Genomic DNA, 19,417 nt, shown 5'->3' with positions numbered 1-19,417 from the left:
GGTGAAACCCCATCTCTACTAAAAATACAAAAATTAGCCAGGCACGGTGGTGGGCGCCTGTAATCCCAGCTACTCAGGAAGCTGAGGGAGGAGAATCACTTGAACCCGGGAGGCAGAGGTTGCAGTGAGCCAAGGTCATGCCATTGCACTCCAGCCTGGGCGACAGATTGAGACTCTGTCTCAAAAAAAAAAAAAAAAAAAAAAAAAAAAAAAAAATTGGCAAGGCACATTTTTTTCTTCTTTTCTTCTTTTTTTTTTTTTTTTTTGAGACAAGGTCTCGCTTTTTCACCCAGGCTCGAGCACAGTGGTGAAATCTCAGCTTGCTGCAACCTCCGCCTCCCAGGTTCAAGTGATTCTCCTGCCTCAGCCTCCTGAGCAGCTGGGATCACAGGCGTGTGCCATCACGCCTGGCTAATTTTTGTATTTTTAGTGGAGATGGGGTTTCGCCATGTTGGCCAGGCTGGTCTTGAACTACTGACCTCAGGTGATCTATGAGCCACCATGCCTGGTGTTTTTATTTCAAGTTTCACAGCAACCCTGCAGATGATGATGATAATTTTTTTTTTTTTTTTTAAATTTTTGAGATGGAGTCTCGCTCTGTCACCCAGGCTGGAGTGCAGTGGCCGGATCTCAGCTCACTGCAAGCTCCGCCTCCCGGGTTCACGCCATTCTCCTGCCTCAGCCTCCCGAGTAGCTGGGACTACAGGCGCCCGCCACCACGCCCGGCTAAGTTTTTGTATTTTTAGTAGAGACGGGGTTTCACCGTGTTAGCCAGGATGTTCTCGATCTCCTGACCTCGTGATCCGCCCGTCTCGGCCTCCCAAAGTGCTGGGATTACAGGCTTGAGCCACCGCGCCCAGCCGATGATGATAATTTTTTAATTGGACAAATAAAAATTGTGTATGTTTATGATGTACAACATGTTTTGATATATGTATATATTGGGGATGGCTAAATCAAGCTAATTAATGTTCACATATTTATCTTTTAATTTTACTAAAAACACTTAAAATCTACTCTCAGCAAGTTTCAAGTATGTAACACTGATACGGTCTGGCTGTGTCCCCACCCAAATCTCATCTTGAATTGTAACTCCCATAATTCCCACATGTCATGGGAGGAACCCGGTGGGAGGTGACTGAACTCTGGGGGAGGGTCTTTCCTGCGCTGTTCTCGTGATCGTGAATGAGTCTCATGAGATCTGATGGTTTAAAGAAAACGGCAGTTTGCCTGCACAAGATCTCTCTCTGCCTGCTGCCACCCACCTAAGCTGTGACTAGCTCCTCCTTCTCTTCAAGCATGATTGTGAGGCTTCCCTAGCCACATGGAACTGAGTTCTCCATTAAACCTCTTTCCTTTGTAAACTGCTCAGTCTCAGGTATGTCTTTATCAGCAGCATGATGATAGACTAATACAATTCCTTATTTATTAACTATAGTCACCATATTGTACAATAGTTCTTCTGAAATTATTCTTACTGAAATTTTGTATCCTTTGACCAACTTCCCCTCCCCTCCCTCCCTCATTTCTTTCCTTCCTTCCTTCCTTCCTTCCTTCCTTCCTCCCTCCCTCCCTCCCTCCCTTCCTTCACCTGATACCTGTGGTAAGAAAGTGTGCCTTCTTTTCTAATGCAGGCATTTCATGCTATAAATTTCCCTTTAAGTACTGCTTTAATGACATTCCATAAATTCTGATATACTTGTTTTCAATTCAAAGTGCTTTTTAATTTCCCATTGATTTCTTCTTTGACCCATGGGTCATTTAGATGTATATTATTTAGATTTTGAAGATTTAGGAACTTCCCAAAAACCTTTCTGTTATTTATTTCTAATTTAATTCCACTGCTGTCAGAGAACATGCGTCGTATGCCTTGATTCTTTTAAAGGTACTGAAACTTGTTTTATGGCCCAGAATATATTAATATTTATCTTGGTAAATGTCCCATGTGCACTTGAAAAGAATGTGTATTTGCTGCTGTTGGGTGAAGTGTTCTACAGATTGCCTGTTACATACAATCTTTTCTTTTCATTCCAGATCTTGTTTTCCTCTCCAGAGAAAATGACTATTAATAGTTCTTATTGCATCCCTCTAGAAATTCCTTATGGAATATGAGTAAATATGGGTACTAACCTACACTTAAACTTTTAAAAAAACTCAGGCTCACATTACACATGTAATTCTGCCTCCTGTTTTTTTTTTTTTTTAACCTATCACAATAGCTCAAAGAGAAGCCCATATTAGCATAAATATATCCACTTTATTCTTTTTAACAGCTGTATAGTATGCCACTGGTGGATGCACCATGATTAATTTAATCTGTTTCCTGTTAATGACATGGTATCCAGGTTGTTTCCAGCCTTTTGCTATGATGTTGCTGCAATAAATATTCTTTTTTTTTTTTAAATAAATATTCTTGATGTGACTGACTTAAGGACTTTGAGATGGGGAGATGATCCTGGATTCTCTGGGTGGGCCCAATGGAATCACAATAGCCCTTAGAGGGGGTGAGGGGCTGGAGTTAGAGAAGGAGATGAGACAATGTAAGTAGAAATTGGAATGATGCAGGATCATGAGCCAATGAAGGCAGGTGGCCTCTGTGGGTAGAAGGGCAAGGAAGTGATTCTCCTCTGGAGCCTCCAATAATATAACCCTGCTGATCCCTTGATTTTAGTCCAGTGAGAGCCATGTTGCATTTCTTACCTCCAGAACTGTAAAATAATCACTGTGTTGTTTTAAGACACAAAGATCATAATAATTTATTACAGCAGCAAGAAGAAACTGATACAGTGTCCAAACATTTCTGATTGTACCATACTCATCAGCAAAAAATTTTCCACTGCACAGATTCATCATATATATTGTAGAGCAAACATAAACAGAAATTGAAAAGGATAAAGGGGATACAAGAAGTTTCAAAATGTATTTTTGTATGTATTTATGTACTAACAGTACAAAATACAAAACCCTTGTGGTTATCACTAAAATTATTTGCATAATAGTATTAATAAATTTTTAATCAGAGTGAAAAAAATAAATATTCTTTTTACTTAAGTGTTTGTACCTAGGTCAAAGTTTATCTTTAGGATAAATTCTCAGATGTTGGATAGTTGAGTTAAAAGGGGTATGCATTTTAAATTTTGTTAGATGTTGCCAAATTGCACGGAAGAGCCTTCCCAATTTCTTCTTGAGAGATTAAAAAAATTCTTCTTCTATTGCCAGAGGAAGTTGATCTTAGAAGTTAAAAAATCCTTCAACTTCTTTTTAGATAATTTGTATCATACTTAAAAATGTAAAAAGAAAAAAATCCTTAAGGAACCAATGATCTGGCTTTTCTCTTGAGTAACATGAGATGTTCAGATTCCGCCCTCTATATCAGCAAATTGCCCTGTAATCATCTGCAAATTGTTGGCACTTCACACACACATTAATGCATGTCAATGCAGAGTGTCCTGGGGCGGGGATGGGGTGGATGGGGAATGTGAGTGGTGGGAGCACCAAAATACTATATCCAGGCAGTGCACAGAGTGTGTGTGATCTGTCAGTAAACCTCTAGAGCCTCTGGAGTTTGGAACCAACCACTCAAGGATATCCTGGATAATTTCAAAAGTAGAGTTTTTATGGGAAATTTAAAAAGAGTGCATGAATGTGTGTGCGCGCGCGCATGCACACACACATATGCTTAAATTCCCTTCCTTTACAGTGAACACTAGGAAAAAGAGGCAGGATTCCTCAGCTACAGCTGACCATTATTTATGTCATTAGATTTTATGTCAGCTTGTTAGACACACAGTAAAAACCATCTCAACCACTTATTGTTGAACCTTAGATCAAGGGATAAAGTAAGAACAGGGGGAAACAAGACAGAAAAATTTCAGAGAGAGACAAGGAGCCTTTATGTTCAAGAGAACCTTCCCACAAAACTCAAATTCTGGGGAAGTAAGTTTTTCGTTTGCCATTCAGTTCACCATTGAATTATCGATGGATTGTGGCATCTACTTGATGATTTCCTGCTTATAGTTCCTCTCTGCCCTAATTTCTCATCAGTGTTTTGTTTTTTATTCTCCTTTGTTGAAATGAGATTGGAAAAACCACATTCTGAAAATCGGGATGGCCAAAGATAATTCGAGATCATGACAGAGAAAAACTTTGTTAAACTTCAAACTCTTCAAAGAAAGTTATTAAATAGGTACTATGCATCATTAAATATTCTGGGATGGGATCACAATGACCAAAATCAATGTTCAAGCTCTAAACCTTTTAAAAAGTTGACTTTATTTAACATGCTTTGCCATATTGTCTCCATTTGTCATCAAACCAAGGATAACCCACTCACTCCCAGTGATGGAAAATTTAAGGGCTAAAATCAGTAGCCACACCAAGAACCCCAGGAACAAAACAGGTGGGTCTTCCCTATTGTTCCTTTTCTAACAATCAACCAATTAATATTTGTTGATGACTGTCTCCACACCATCGTGCTAGCTTAGCTTCTGCAAAGCCCTACAAACATCAGCAGCTTTCAGAAAAGAAGACAAAGGAACAAAACTCAGTGATACCTACTGACATTCTAATGTATTGCTGCCATGTTATTTAATGTTGATAAGCCAAAACCATCTTGTAAAAGAGAAGATGTGCGTAGCAGGTCTGGGGAATGAATGAATGAATCCATAGGCTGGTGCGTTAGTTGCATAGGGATGTTACACACCAAGTTTTGTGACCACAGAGGGGTCAGGACATGGACTCTGTCACATGTTGCTCATAGCATAGGTGGGATCAATATCAAGGTTGTGGACATTTATTGTTTTTACTCATCCAGTGCCTCTTCTGTCTTCTTGTAGTTACAGTGCTCTGGGTTTTTTGAGGTGATCACCTCTTCCTCACTCTCAGTCCCTGGTGGTTGAGGTGAGACTGACCCCAACTCTAGCTCCAGCCATAGGCATGAGCCCAAAGTCTGCTGCTTCATCCAGCATTCCATTCCACTGACCACAGAGATTGGTTTGGGGATGAGCATGTGATATAAGCTGGGCCAATGGGAGCTTTACTTGGGACTTTTGCAGGAATGGCTAAGAAGGAGGAATTATGTTTGCTGGGGTGGATTAGCAGACAGGATTGAGCTCTTGGTAATTGGTGGCCATCTTTGCCACCATACGGGAGGAGCTTGGCTGAGAATGAAATGAACCCAGGAAAATTCAGAGCCAGAAGGAAGAGAGAGACAAAGTCTCAACTTTATCATTGGAACACCTAGACCTAGCCCTAAACCCTTGAACATCTTGGTTAGAAATGCCTAAAAATTCATTTGTTTTTTCTTAAACTAGTTTGAATTGGATTTTCTATATCTTTTGAAGCCAAAAAATCTTGGCTAATCAAAAGGGTTTCCTAAAACTATTGTGCCATCAGAAACAAACATCCTTAAAGACAACTCTATTAAATGGGCAAAGGACATGAACAGACACTTCTCGAAAGAAAACATACATGCAGCCAACAAGCATATGAAAAAATAATATCACTAGTCATTAGGGAAATGCAAATCGAAACCACAATGATATACCATCTCATACCAATCAGAATGGCTATCATTAAAAAGTCACAAAATAACAGATGCTGGCAAGGTTACAGAGAAAAGAGAATGCTTATACATTGTTCATGGGAATGTAAATTAGTTCAGCCACTGTGGAAAGCAGCCTGAAGATTTCTCAAGGAACTTAAAATGAAACTACCATTTGACCCAGCAATCCCACTACTGGGTATATATCCAAAGGAATATAAATTTTTCTACCATAAAGACACATGAATGTATATGTTCATTGCAGCACTATTCACAATAGCAAAGACATGGAATCAACCTAGATGCCCATCAATGGTGAACTGGATAAAGAAAATGTGATATATATAAACCATGGAATACTACGCAGCCATAAAAAATAAGATCATGTCCTTTGAAGCAACATGGATAGGGCTGGAGATCATTATCCTAAGTGAATGAATACAGGAACAGAAAACCAAATACCACATGTTTTTACTTATAAGTGGGAGCTAAATATTGAGTACACACGGATACAAAGAAGGGAACAATAGACCCAAGGACCTACTTGAGGGTGGAGGATGGAAGGAAGGTGAGGACTGGAAAACTACCTAGTGGGTACTATGCTGATTACCTGGATGACAGAATTATCTGTACACTAAACCTCCGTGACATGCAATTTGCCCATGTAACAAACCTGCATGTGTACCCCCGAACCTAAAATAAAAGTTGAAAGAAAAAAAAATGAACATGCTTCAGGATGTTTTGAAGGATTCTGTAATTCTTGAGGACCCTGAGTTGCTATACTTGAACCCCTCTTAGACAAAGAATCAATATTTGAAGGCCTCTGCCCTTCTGTTCTCAAATGAGTTTTAGATAACCTATTCCTGGCTGTGTACGGCCAGTGCATAGCAGGAGTGCTGGTTATGGAGGCCAACAAACTGGGGTTTGGATCCCAGCTCCGCCAATGACTAGCAAGCTCCTTATCATTCTCATCTGCATTGTTCTTATCTAGAAAAAGGGTGGGGATAATATCAACCTGTTTTTGTGAGGATTATGCCTCTCCTTATCACAGTTTTTAACGAGGTATTTGTATGATTATTCGATTCCTGTCTGCAAAGCTTAACTCTACATTGCACTTTATTTCCCAAACTAAAGGGAGGGCCTGAAATGCAGCAGGTGCTTAACAAATATTTGCTGAATAAATATATAAGTCAGTGATTAGAGAAGATCACACAGGTATATGCTTAGCACGAACCAGATGGGTAATATTTTATTATTTATTTAATTTTTTGAGATGGAGTTTCACTCTTGTTGCCCAAGCTGGAGTGCAATGGTGCGAATCTTGGCTCACTGCAACCTCTGCCTCCCAGGTTCAAGTGATTCTCCTACCTCAGCCTCCCTAATAGCTGGGATTATAGGTGTCTGCCACCACTCAGGCTAATTTTTGTATTTTTAGTAGAGACAGGGTTTTACCATGTTGGTCAGGCTGGTCTCGAACTCCTTACCTCAGGTGATCCACCCACCTCTGCCTCCCAAAGTGCTGGGATTACATGTGTGAGCCACTGCACCTGGCCAGTAATATTATAAATACTACCGGGCTCATCAACTCCAAGGCCTACATGGGTCAGGCAGTAATGAACATGGGGTAAGCTGGCTAGATGTGGAATTGGGTGTGTCCTTTCTAAAAAGAGCAGACACACTTAGTTTTAACCAAGTGATGTTCCTTGGGAATGTGGCTACTATGGCCAGATCTTCTTTCAAAAGAAGCCAGAAAATAGAATTTTTAGGTATTAATAAAATTTTCTGACTTTTAAACACAAATGCAATTAAACACACGCACAAACAGGCCAACAAAACATGTCTGAGAGATGGATTTAGCCCTTGGGTAGCCTGTTTGTTACAACCGGGACCCATATCCGGGTCCTTCCCTCATAGAAGCTGTCAGGCCACATCCATGAATGACCCTTGAGTAACCTGTTTGTTACAACCAGGACCCATATCCGGGTCCCTCCTTCATAGAAGCTGTCAGGCCACATCCATGAATGACCCTTGAGTAACCTGTTTGTTACAACCAGGACCCATGTCTGGGTCCCTCCTTCATAGAAGCTCTCAGGCCACAACCATGAATGGCCCCACCAGTGCCTGCACCTACCGGCAAGTGACTCGGAACTCTGGTTGGGGACGTTGTGAGATGCCTCCTGGAGGACGTAGGTGGACGTGGACAGGGGCGAAGGGCAGATGCTGCTGGCCGGGACGTAGGGAGGGTTGTAGGATGAGCCGTAATACTGGGGGTACTGGCTCTGGGGGAAGCCAGGGTAGGAAGGATAGTCCTGGGAAGAGAAAAACAAACCAAGAACATGTGTGAGGAAGCCTTTCTGGGCTCGGGTCGTTGGTCAGCCTGGCCGCTGTCAGATCAAAACGGTTTCCTAAAACTTCTGTGCCATCAGAAACAAACATTAGAATCCATTCGAATAAAAGCTCTCTGTGGGCAGGAACTGTCTTCATTTTGGTTTCCCAGAAGCAGATCCTGGGGCAAGGATTCCAGTGCAAGGTGACTGTTTGGAAGGTGAAGAAGACACCAGCAGGGGAGTGGGGAAGTGAGACAGCAGATGCGGGACAGCAGCCTGCACAGGTGCTTCTGTGGTGGTGACCAGAGATGAGCCCTATGAGGAAAAGCTGAGATGGTCTAAAATCCACATCTCAGAACTGCCTCTCCCACAGGTCAAGGGAGTGGAGTGGTTTATACATCAACTTGTCGGTCTGTCTTTGAGAGCTGCTCCCAGGGGGCTTTAATTCCCAGGCACTTCCTGCCTGCCCCATGCACTGGTTCTAGAAAAGCCCCTCGGGCCCAGGCATGCAGATGCTGGCACCTGGAGGTCCGCAGGCCACCCTAAGGGATATAGACGTGGCCCTGACGGCACCTATCCTGGTCACTGTTGTATCCTCTGCACCTGAAACTGCCTGGTATATGTAGTAACTCAACAAATACTACTGGTTAAATTAATAAACAAATGCATTAACAATTAAGACCACACACACACCCACCCCCCGCATGACACACACACAAACCGAGAAGACCACACCCATACCCACACGACACACACACAAACCCAGGAGACGAGGTGACATTTTATGTTCATGGGGAGGAGGTGCAAATATATGGGGAGGAGGTACAAATACAGCAGCACCTGCACAGCATTAGGGGTCTGGAATATTCTATGAGGGAGTCATGGAGATCAATTCAATAGCTGCCAATCACCTTTGATCAAGCTTTGTTTAAGCAGACCAGGGATTCCAATTCTCCAACAGTCATTGTTTCAAATATCCTGCTCCACTATCACCAAACCAGTGCATCTCAACTCTGCATGGAACTCACAGAATGTTCTGTTTCCTGGGCTCCGCCCCAGAGCTAGGAGTCAGAGTTCCTGGGGGTGGGGCAGGGGCGGTCAGTGTTTTTGAAAAACACAGATTTAATGATGAAATGGAGGGTTAGGAACCACATCTTAAAAAGTACTGTTTTATTTACAAGTATTTTATCTATGTACATAGTACATTAGAAATAATGCAAAAATACATGAAACAATTTTTACATTTGCTAAGTTTTAAATTATCTAGATTCTCACTGGAAAGAAATTGTGTGGTCCTCAGACCTAAATATGTTAAATATTCCTAAAGCCCATCTACCCCAGGGTGGTTCTGTTTTAATGGTAGCCTGAAAGCAAGTGAACCTTTGGTTTTGAAATAATTTTAGGTTTACATGGAAGGTGTATACACAGCAGAGTTACTGCACACCTTTAGCTGATGTGAATTCTTAATTCACTTTGTAAGTGACACCAAGAGAATCAAAGTAGTAGCCAACATTCACCTACATAGAGTTGACTTTGCTTGATTTAACAAGTATTTATAAAGCCCCCATTGTGCGCTGGGCTCTCACCACTGGGGATGCAGAGGTGAGCAAGACATACGGTCCCCCTTGAGAAGCCCATGGTCTGGTGAAAGACCCACCCATTTGTATTGATATATACCAGATTCAACAGTCAATGGGTGTCTTGGGCCCAGGTCAAGATGGAACATACTTGTAGATCTCCATGACATCTCAGGAATCTTCTAACAATTCCTACGTATCTGCCTGTATGCTGTGTCCTTCCAGCGGCCTTTTGCACAATCTAGCTCCTGCAGTCTCCAAACCCAGGGAATAAGAGGCAGGTTCCCAATGGGGATTGTGTGTGTCATGGGCTCTCTGGGTGCCTTGATGTAAAGGGAATATTTCCAGAAAGAACTAAGGAAAGAATCGGGAGGGAGCCGTCTACCTGGTGCACACTCCCAAATCCGGCTGCGTTGCTCAGTCCATTTCCTCCTTGATAGAACCCTGTCGTGCCTGTAGGAAGGAGGAACAGGGGTAATAGGTTAGGTTTCTTTTCTTTCTTTCTTCCTTTTTTTTTTTTTTAAAGCAGTTTTCATGAACCTCCCTCCATGTGGCTTCAAGGGTGACAGCTGGGCAGAAGCTCTGGTTCCCAGTAGTAATGCCTCACAGCAGCCTTCCCAAAGCAACCCGGGTAATACTTGTTGACACTAATCCTCTGGCAATGCCTGCCACCAGCATCACCACGGCCTCCTGGGTGCTTCCAAGTGCTTGCTGATGAGACTGTCATTGTGGCTCACGTGGTCCCTAAGTCTCTGAGTCTTTCTCTGTCCAACTGGCATGTTGGTGGCCCAGACCCAAGAGCCAGATTAGGTTTCTTACAGTCGGAGAGGAACATGTAGGAGGAGGGTGCCACGGACAGGTGGGGTCTTTGAGATCTGACAGTCTGCGATGGAACCTGTGACTTTGGTTACTAAATTTCTCTGAACCTCAGTTTCCTGGATAGATGAGGAAAATAAATGGTGTCCTTTTCAAAGGGCTGTGGTGAGAAATAAGTGAGATAGTGCCCACTACCCGGATCCTGGTCCTTAATAATTATGTTTTTAAAAAATTTGAGGCCAGGTGTGTGGTGGCCTCAAATTGCTCTGTAATTCCAATGCTTTGGGAGGCTGAGGTGGGAGGATCGCTTGAGCCCAGGAATTTGGTCATTTAAGTGTTTCACTTTTTAAAGAAATGGCCAAACTGTTTTCCAAAGTGGCTGTGCCATTTGCATTCTCACTAGGAATGCATGAGAGTTCTAGATTCTCCAGCACATGGTAGTTTCAATCTTCTTGATTATGGCCTCTCTAATAGTCTGGTCAACATAGTGAGATGTTGTCTCTACAAAAAATTTAAAAAATTGGCTGGGCACAGGGGCTCACGTCTGTAATCCCAGCACTTTGAGAGGCCGAGGTGGGAGGATCAGGAGGTCAGGAGTTCAAGACCAACCTGGCCAACATGGTGAAATTCTGTCTCTACTAAAAATACAAAAATTAGCCAGGCATGGTGGTGGGCGCCTGTAATCCCAGCTACTCAGGAGGCTGAGGCAGGAGAACTGCTTGAACTCGGGAGGCAGAGGTTGCAGTGAGCTGAGATTGTGCCATTGCACTCCAGCTCTGGGTAACAGAGCAAGACTCCATCTTGGAAAAAATAAATAAATAAATAAATAAAACAAAATTGCCAGATGTGGTGGTGCATGCCTGTAGTTCCAGCTACTTGGGAGGCTGAGGTGGGGGGATTGCTTGAACCTAGGAGTTTGAGGCTGCAGTAAACTACAGTCTCACCACTGCACTCCAGCCTGCACATCAGGGCAAGACCCTGTCTCTAGAAAACAGTAAATAAAAACAAAAAGTATTTGTTTAAAAAATTGTGGTATATATACAACATAAAATTTACCATCTTCACCATTTTAAAGTGTACAGTTCAGTGGCATTAACTACATCCACATTATGGGCTACTCATCATCATCATTCATGTTCAGAACATTTTGCATCTTGTAAAATTGGAACTATGTACCCATCAAACAACAATGCACAATGGCATAGATGTGCAACATCCAATATTGGGCCATTATGGATAATGCAATATAAGCATTCACATACAAGTCTTTGTATGGATATATATTTTCATTTCTCTTGGGTAAATCCCTAAGAGTAGAATTATGGAGTTGTGTGTAAGCTTATGTTTACCTTTTAAAAGAAATGGCCAAACTGTTTTCCAAAGTGGCTGTGCCATTTTACACTCTGACTGGTAATGCACAAGAGTTCTAGATTCTTCGGCACTTGGTCACTTCAGTCTTCTTGATTACAGCCACTCTAGTAAGTATGTGGTTGTATCTCACTGTGGTTTTAAGTACATTTCTCCAGTGACATGACTAATGGTGTTGGGCATTTTTCATGTGCTTTTTAGCTATTCACATATCTTTTGGATGAAATATCTACTCAAATCTTTTTCCCATCAAATCCTAGTCAAATCTTTTTAAAAAATTAGGGCCAGGCGTGGTAGCTCATGCCTGTAATCCCAGCACTTTGGGAGGCCGAGGCGGGTGGATCACAAGGTCAGGAGATGGAGACCATCCTGGCTAACACGGTGAAACCCCGTCTCTACTAAAAATACAAAAAATTAGCCGGGTGTGTTGGCGGGCGCCTGTAGTCCCAGCTACCTGGGAGGCTGAGGCAGGAGAATGGCGTGAACCCGGGATGTGGAGCTTGCAGTGAGCAGAGATCTCGCCACAGCACTCCAGCCTGGGCAACAGAGCGAGACTCCATTTCAAAAAAAAAAAAAAAAAATTAGGTTTGCCCTCTTATTACTGTTATAAGAGTTCTTTATATACTTTGGACACAAGTCCTTGATCAGATACATGATTTGTGAATATTATCTCCCAGTTTGTGGCTTGTCTTTTTCTTAATGGTGTCTTTTGAAGAGCAAAAGATTCTTTTCTTTGATGGATTTTGCTTTTGTTGCCTAACTCAAGGTCACAAAGATCTGCTCTTGTGTTTTCTTCTAGAAATTTCATAGTATTAGTTCTTATATTTCAGTCTATGATCCAATTTAAGTTAATCTTTGTGTATAGTGTGGAATAAGGGCTTAAATTCATCTTTTCATATATATATGTGCATACACACACACACAAGTTGTTCTAGGACCACTATAAAAAGTCTATCCTTTCCCCCACTGAATTATTCTATTATTTTTTAAAATTTTTGTGGGTAGACAGTAGGTGTATATATTTCTGGGGTACATGAGATGTTTTGATACAGGGATGAAATATGAAATAAACACATCATGGAGAGGGGGGTATTCATTTCCTCCCCCACTGAATTACTTGGCACCATTGCCAAAGATAAACTGACCATAAATGAGACTTAAAGACCATAACTGGACTTTATTCTGTTTCACTGATTTATCTATCCAATACCAATTCCATCCTACCCTTATTACTGAAGCTTTATGGTGAATTTTTTTTTTTTTTTTTTTGAAACAGAATCTTGCTCTTCTCACCCAGGCTAGAGTGCAGTGGCGCCATCTCGGCTCACGGCAACCTCTACCTCCTGGGTTCAAGTGATTGTCCTGCCTCAGCCACCCAAGTAGCTGGGATTACAGGTGCCCACCACTACGCCCAGCTAATTGTATTTTTAGTAGAGATGGGGTTTTCCCACGTTGGCCAGGCTGTCTTCAACTCCTGACCTCAGGTGATCCGCCTGCCTCAGCCTCCCAAAGTGTTGGGATTACAGGCATGAGCCACTGCGCCTGGCTTATGGTGAGTTTTGAAATCAGGTAGTATAAGTTCTCCAACTTTGTTCTTTTTCAAGGTTGTTTTGGCTTTTAGTTACTTTGCATGTCAGTTTCTACCAAATGCCATCTGGGATTTTGGTAGCAATTGGACTGAATCAATGGACTTCTTTTATGAGATGAGGTCAGATGAGAAAGTTGGGGCTGGATGCTTCAGGACCTGGAAGCCTGGAAGGTGGTTTGCATCTGCTGAAGGGGCATGGACTGCTGTCAGAGGTTTGAAAGCAGCGACTGGCACAACTCCAGGCACATCTCTAAACATTCACATTAGTTGCTGGTTAGAAAACAAATGGCTACTCAAATGAGCGGTGACCTACATCAAACAAGAAGCTTTTAGAGTCCAAGGCTACTTTTTATAAAGTGGCTGAAATAAGCACAATGGACTCCAGGAAACTTACTTCCCAGGGGTAAGGTAGGAGAAGATAAGAGGACAATAAACGAACCACAACACCTCTACAATTATCCAAGATGATGGATCCATCAGGACCATAGGATCTCAACTCTTGCTCTGCATCAGAATCTCCCAAAGAACTTGAAACAAAACAAAACAAAACAAAAAACAGTCTGAGGGCCCTTCCCACAGAGAGTCTGATTTGAGTTAGTCTGGAGTTGGGCCAGGCATCAGTATATGAAAACAACAACAACAACAACAACAAACCTTTCTGGGAGATTCTAGTGCACACTGAGAATTGAGAACCAATAGTCCATGACAAATTCTTTATGGTCCAAATGGGGAGACTGAGGCACAAAGAGGGAATGCAAACAGCGCTGTTCCTGTACTTTGGTCTTGGCAGCAGAGAAGGCCTTGAGCCTGTCTCCTGCTTCCCAGCTCAGGGCCTTTCCATGGCAGCACATGACTTCTCTACACAAAGACACCGAGGTCATTAATTAGTTCATTAATTCATGCATGCATTCATTTATTCATTCCACTGAGATTATTGAGTGCTTTATGCACCAAGCACTGTATTAGGCACTTCACTTTGTATACAACTGCACTTAATCCTCACATCAATCCTGAGAGGAAGGTATGTAATTGCCAATCCTATGTTCTATACAGAGAAACTGAGGCTTAGGAATGGAGCTCTTCCCAAGTCATAGAGCTGGTAGGCTGTGGAATTCAGATTAATTCTTTTATTCATTCATTTATTAATCAAACAAAATGTGTCAGAATAAGGGAGAAAGAATAGGAATGACAGCAGATTTCTCATCAGGAACCATGGAGGCCAGAAGAAAATGGTACAACATTTTTCAAGGGCTTAAGGAAAAGAAACATCAACTCAGAATGCTATATCCAGACACAACATCCTTCAGGAATGAAGGGAAAATCAACACATTCTCAAATGAAGGAAAACCAAGAGAATTTGTCACAGCGGCTCTACCCAGAAAGAATGGGTACAGGAAATTCTTCTCATAGAAAGGAAAGGATAAAAAAGCTGGGAACATCAGGAAGGAAGAAAGAAAAAGGAAAAGAATAAAAATATGTGTAAATAAAGTCACTTAAGATAGTTCCTCTCTATGTGGTTGTGCCAGTGGCTCAATATACAATTTGGTTCATTTGTTACATTAAAACTTTTTAAAAATTTAAACATTTTTAATTTTTGTGGGTACATAGTAGGTATATATATTTATGGGTTACATGCGCTATTTTGATAGAGACATGCAATGTGTAATAATCACATCAGGGTAAATGGGGTATCCATCACCTCAAGCATTTATCCTTCATGTTATAAACAATCCAATTATACTCTTCTAGTTATCTGAAAATGTATAATTAAATTTTTGTTGACTATAGCACATCTTAAACTTCAGGCTGGGAATCCCACTCTGTCCTCAATGTCCTGCCTAGACACATTTAGCAGAAGGTCTAGGTCAGTCTATTCCATTCAGGTCATCTGTCTGGTTCTGGTTACCATGGTGACCCTACTTGCAAAGGCTTAGGAAGCCACCTGTTTCAAAAGACTCCTGGCTGCAGTGTTTTCTCTTTTGATTTCTCTTTTCTTTTGCATCAGCCTTCTGAATGATGACTCAGGGCAGGTTTCGAAACAAACAGGCCATCGTCTTGTCCCTTGGCATGCCTTCTCCAAAATAGTCTCTTGTTTATTTTCATTTTGTGACCCAGGGTCAGCTGAAGAATGGACAGCTGAACAAACTACAACATGAGGGCAGCCAGAGAGTACCTGCAGTGAGAAATCCATCCTGTGCCAGAGAGGACCCAGGAAGAAGGGGGCATGTGGCCCCAGAAGTCTTGTGCCACAAGATGTGGTCTCTGGAGGCTTTTGACAAACAGACCTGGCTTTGTGCTGGAATGTGAAACACTGACCTCTTTCTTCCTTCTGGCTGATACAATGCCCAGTGAGGGAAGGCAAGGATGAGATGAAAAAAACATCCTCTTAAGGTGATGGTGGCAGGTCTCCTGGAGGGTCCCCTAATATTGATTCACCCCTTCTCTCTCATATTAATAGAATCTGTTTCTAAGCTGGGCACATGGCTGATTAGAATAAAAACTACAATTCCCAGCTTCCCTATGGCTAAATGTGGCCACATGATGAGGTCTAGGCAAGGGGATAGGAGTAAATTTTGAAGGGCAGGGGTGGCTTCTCTTTCTCCACGGAATGGGGCCATCTTGGATCATGCAGCTGAGCAACAAGACATAAGGAGCTTGGACCCCCATCATATTTGCAGACTAGAACAGCCACATTAGTTAGGACTTTTAGGTGAGAGAGAAATACCCTTCTTTCTTGTTGAAGACATTGCTATTTTGAGTCTCTGTCAAAGGCAGAGAACTGCTACCATTTTTGGTTGATTGGTTTTCTTGGGTTTTAAGTAAAAGTAGCCTCCAGTGCCTGACTCAGTAAAATCATTGTTATTATTATCATTTTTTGAGACAAGGTCTCACTCTGTTGCCTAGGCTGGAGTGCAGTGGCATGATCACGGCTCACTGCAGTCTTGACCTCCCAGGCTCTGATGACCCTCTACCTTAGCCTCCTGAGTAGCTGAGACTACAGGTGCATGCCACCACATCTGGCTAACTTTTTGTAGAGATGGGGTTTTGCCATGTTACCCAAGCTGGTGTTGAACTCCTGGGCTCAAGCAATCTGCCCACCTTGGCCTCCCTAAGTGCTTGGATTACAGGTGTAAGTCACCATGCCCAGCCAGCAAAACAATTTTTAAGTGGATATTCATTCATTCATTCATTCATTCATTTGCTCATTAATTCCCTCAGGCATTCAACAATTCATTTCATAGTAATGTACCAAATATCACCATGTGGCAGGCACTGTTTTAGATATGGTGTTGACGCTGACATTCAGGTAAGAGAGACAGACAACAATCAAATGAACAGATACATAAGGAAGTGAGATAATTCCTGACAGATGAAGACACAGTGATGCTTCTGCACAGCACTGCTGAGGTGTGGACTGCAGACTGGTGCCTGCTCACAAACCGTTTATTACTAGTCTTTGATGAGATAAATAGAGAAATTGAAAGCCACTGTGTTTATTACCAGTCTGAGATAAAGAAATTGAAAGTCACTGAGGTAAATAGAGAAATTGAAACCTCCAGAGCAATTTAATACAGTACTTTATGCCTGTTAAATCTAATAATAAAAAATCAGGCTTTTAATTTATTAAAAATTATAAAATAAAAATTAAACAAATTTAAATTGTTTTAAACTTCATTGTTTCTCAACCTCTTTTTCATTATTGCCACCCTTCTCCAGGGTTCTTTTACAGTTTTTTTTCCCTCCCCTAATTGCCCCACCTCCCATGAAATTTTCTTATTATAGTTAGACTTTATATCTGTTTCAGGACTGTATGTGAACATGTTTTTGCTCCACTCCCAGGGACCACTTTTTCCCCTTTTGGGATGATATTTCCCCCACTGAGAATACATACTCTGGTGATTCGTTTTTATTTTATTTTATGCTAAACGAGGGAAGAAGCCCTTGTCCTTCATGACAGTGAGAATGAGAAGCACTGGGTAACAGGGTGCCTGGAGGTGGCCTTGGTACCTGATATAGTTTGGCTGTGTCCCCACCCAAATCTCATCTTGAATTGTAGCTCCCATAATTCCCACATGTCATAGGAGGGACCTGGTGGGAGGTAATTGAGTCATGCGAGCAGATCTTTCCCATGCTGTTCTCGTGATAATAAGTCTCATGAGATCTGATGGTTTTATAAAGGAGAGTTCCCCGGCACACACTCTCTTGCCTGCCACCATGTAAGACGTGACTTTGCTCCTCCTCTGCCTTCTACCATGATTGTGAGGCCTCCCCAGCCATGTGGAACTGTGAGTCAATTAAACCTCTTTCCTTTATAAATGACCCAATCTCAGGTATGTCTTTACTAGCAGCCTGAGAACAGAGTAGAACAGCGCCCCAGTGAACAGCACCTCTCATGTTGGACGCTGTGCTGGGGATGCTATGTACAGTGACCTGTGTGACACTGCTGACCTGTGTGACACTGCTGTCTACTCTCTAAGGTGGGTATTGTCCCTCAGTTTACAGAAACTCAGAATGCGAAAGGTCCCATGACACAACACGAGTGTCTGAGCTGAAAGCTGCTGCTCCTTCACACTCGCTAGGTTGGCCATCATAAAAATAGAAAAAGAAAAAGAAAAAAAGTGTTGGTGAGGATGTGGAGAAATGGAACACTCATACATGCTGGCAGAATGTAAAACGGTGCATAAAAAACTGTGGAAAACATTGGATGATTCCTCAAAAAGGTACATGCAAAATTACCACATGACTCAGCAGTTATACCTCTGGGTTTATACTCAAAATAATTGAAAACAAGTATTTAAGCAAAAACTTGGATGCAAAAGTTCATAGGAGCACTACTCACAGTGGCTGAAAGGTGGAAATGACCCAAGTGTCCATTGATGGCTGAACGGATAAACAAAATGTGGTTCAGCCATACAATGGAATATTATTCCATCATAAAGAGGAATGAAATACTGATACATGCTACATAAAGCATGGATGACCTTTGAAAACACGCCAAATGAGGCTGGGCATGGTGGCTCACACCTATAATCCCAGCACTTTGGAAGCCTGAGGAGGGTGGATCACTTGAGCCCAGTTCTCAGCCTGGGTAACATGTTGAAATTCCATCTCTACTAAAAATACACAGATCCTGTTGTTACTGGTGGAGGGTCTTGACTATTAGTTGCCCAGGTTCTCGACATTTTGAACAAAGGATTGGACGAAATGCACAAAAAAGCAATGAAAGGATGAAGCAATGAAAGCACAGATATATTGAAACCAAATTACACTCCACAGAGTGGCAGCAGCTCAGGAGTCCCGGTTACAGAATTTCCTGGGGTTTAAATACCCTCTAGAGGTTTCCCATTGGTTATCTGGTTACACCTTATGTAAATGAAGACTTGGCCCATGGCTAGTCTGATTGGTTGCAAGGAAGGACCAGAGGCTGAAATAAAATTACAAAGTTATACCCTATGCAAATGAAGACTTGGCCCACAATCAGAGGTACTTTCTCCTTTTCATCTGCAACACAGCGGAAAAGGGGCAGGGAGTTGCAAAGGGAGTAGCCTCTGATTCTTTTGTTACTTGGGTGTGCAGAGGTGGGGTTTTCCTTTTGATTCAGTTCTAGGAAGTCAGCACGAATTGGCCTTAGGTTCTCTGCCTCCAGACCATATTCTCCGGCCTCACTGTCTCAACACACACACACACACACACACACACACACACACACACACACACATATAAACCCAAAAAACATTATGCCAAATAAAATAAGCCAGACATACAAGGCCACATACTGAAGGATTTGTATTCATATAAAGTATCCAGAATAAGATAACCTACAGGGACAAAAAAGTAGGTTTGTGATTGCCAGGGTCGGGGGATGGAGTATTAGAAATGACAGCTTAAAGGTTATGGGGTTTCCTTTTGGGGTGATGAAAATGTGTTGGAATTGGAGGTGGTGGCTGCACAACATTGTGAATGCACTAAACGTCACTGAACTGTACACTTTAAAATGGTTGGTTAATTCTATGTTATGGGAATTTTACCTTAATTTAAAAAACAAAACTGCTGCTCCCACTACCTCCCCACACTGTCCCCAGGGCTTGTCTCCCAGGCTTTGGCAGCAAAAGGAAGGGCACAGAGAGGCCCAGAAAGATCAGACCACCCCCAACCCCTTCTGCCACACTCCTGGGCACCCCGCACCTTGAGGCCCAAG

General features: G+C 42.2%; 1 protein-coding gene across 3 annotated transcripts in view; it reads right to left on the bottom strand.

The window, feature by feature from the left end:
* The window catches only part of EYA2 (EYA transcriptional coactivator and phosphatase 2), a 297,682-nt gene that overhangs the window by 107,215 nt on the left and 171,050 nt on the right, over positions 1-19,417 (bottom strand). For all 3 annotated transcript variants that reach the window (XM_003904648.2, XM_021920974.2, XM_009215985.4), the window contains 2 exons: positions 9,832-9,899; positions 7,674-7,851 (listed from right to left, as the gene is read on the bottom strand). In XM_003904648.2, coding sequence (XP_003904697.1) covers positions 7,674-7,851; positions 9,832-9,899 — 246 coding nt within the window. The remainder of the gene's footprint in view (positions 1-7,673; positions 7,852-9,831; positions 9,900-19,417) is intronic.

Source organism: Papio anubis, chromosome 16 (assembly GCF_008728515.1).
Source record: "Papio anubis isolate 15944 chromosome 16, Panubis1.0, whole genome shotgun sequence".
In the NCBI taxonomy this organism is placed as follows: domain Eukaryota; kingdom Metazoa; phylum Chordata; class Mammalia; order Primates; family Cercopithecidae; genus Papio; species Papio anubis.
Note: the sequence above shows the minus strand (reverse complement) of the source record. Positions and strands in the feature narration are given on the sequence as shown.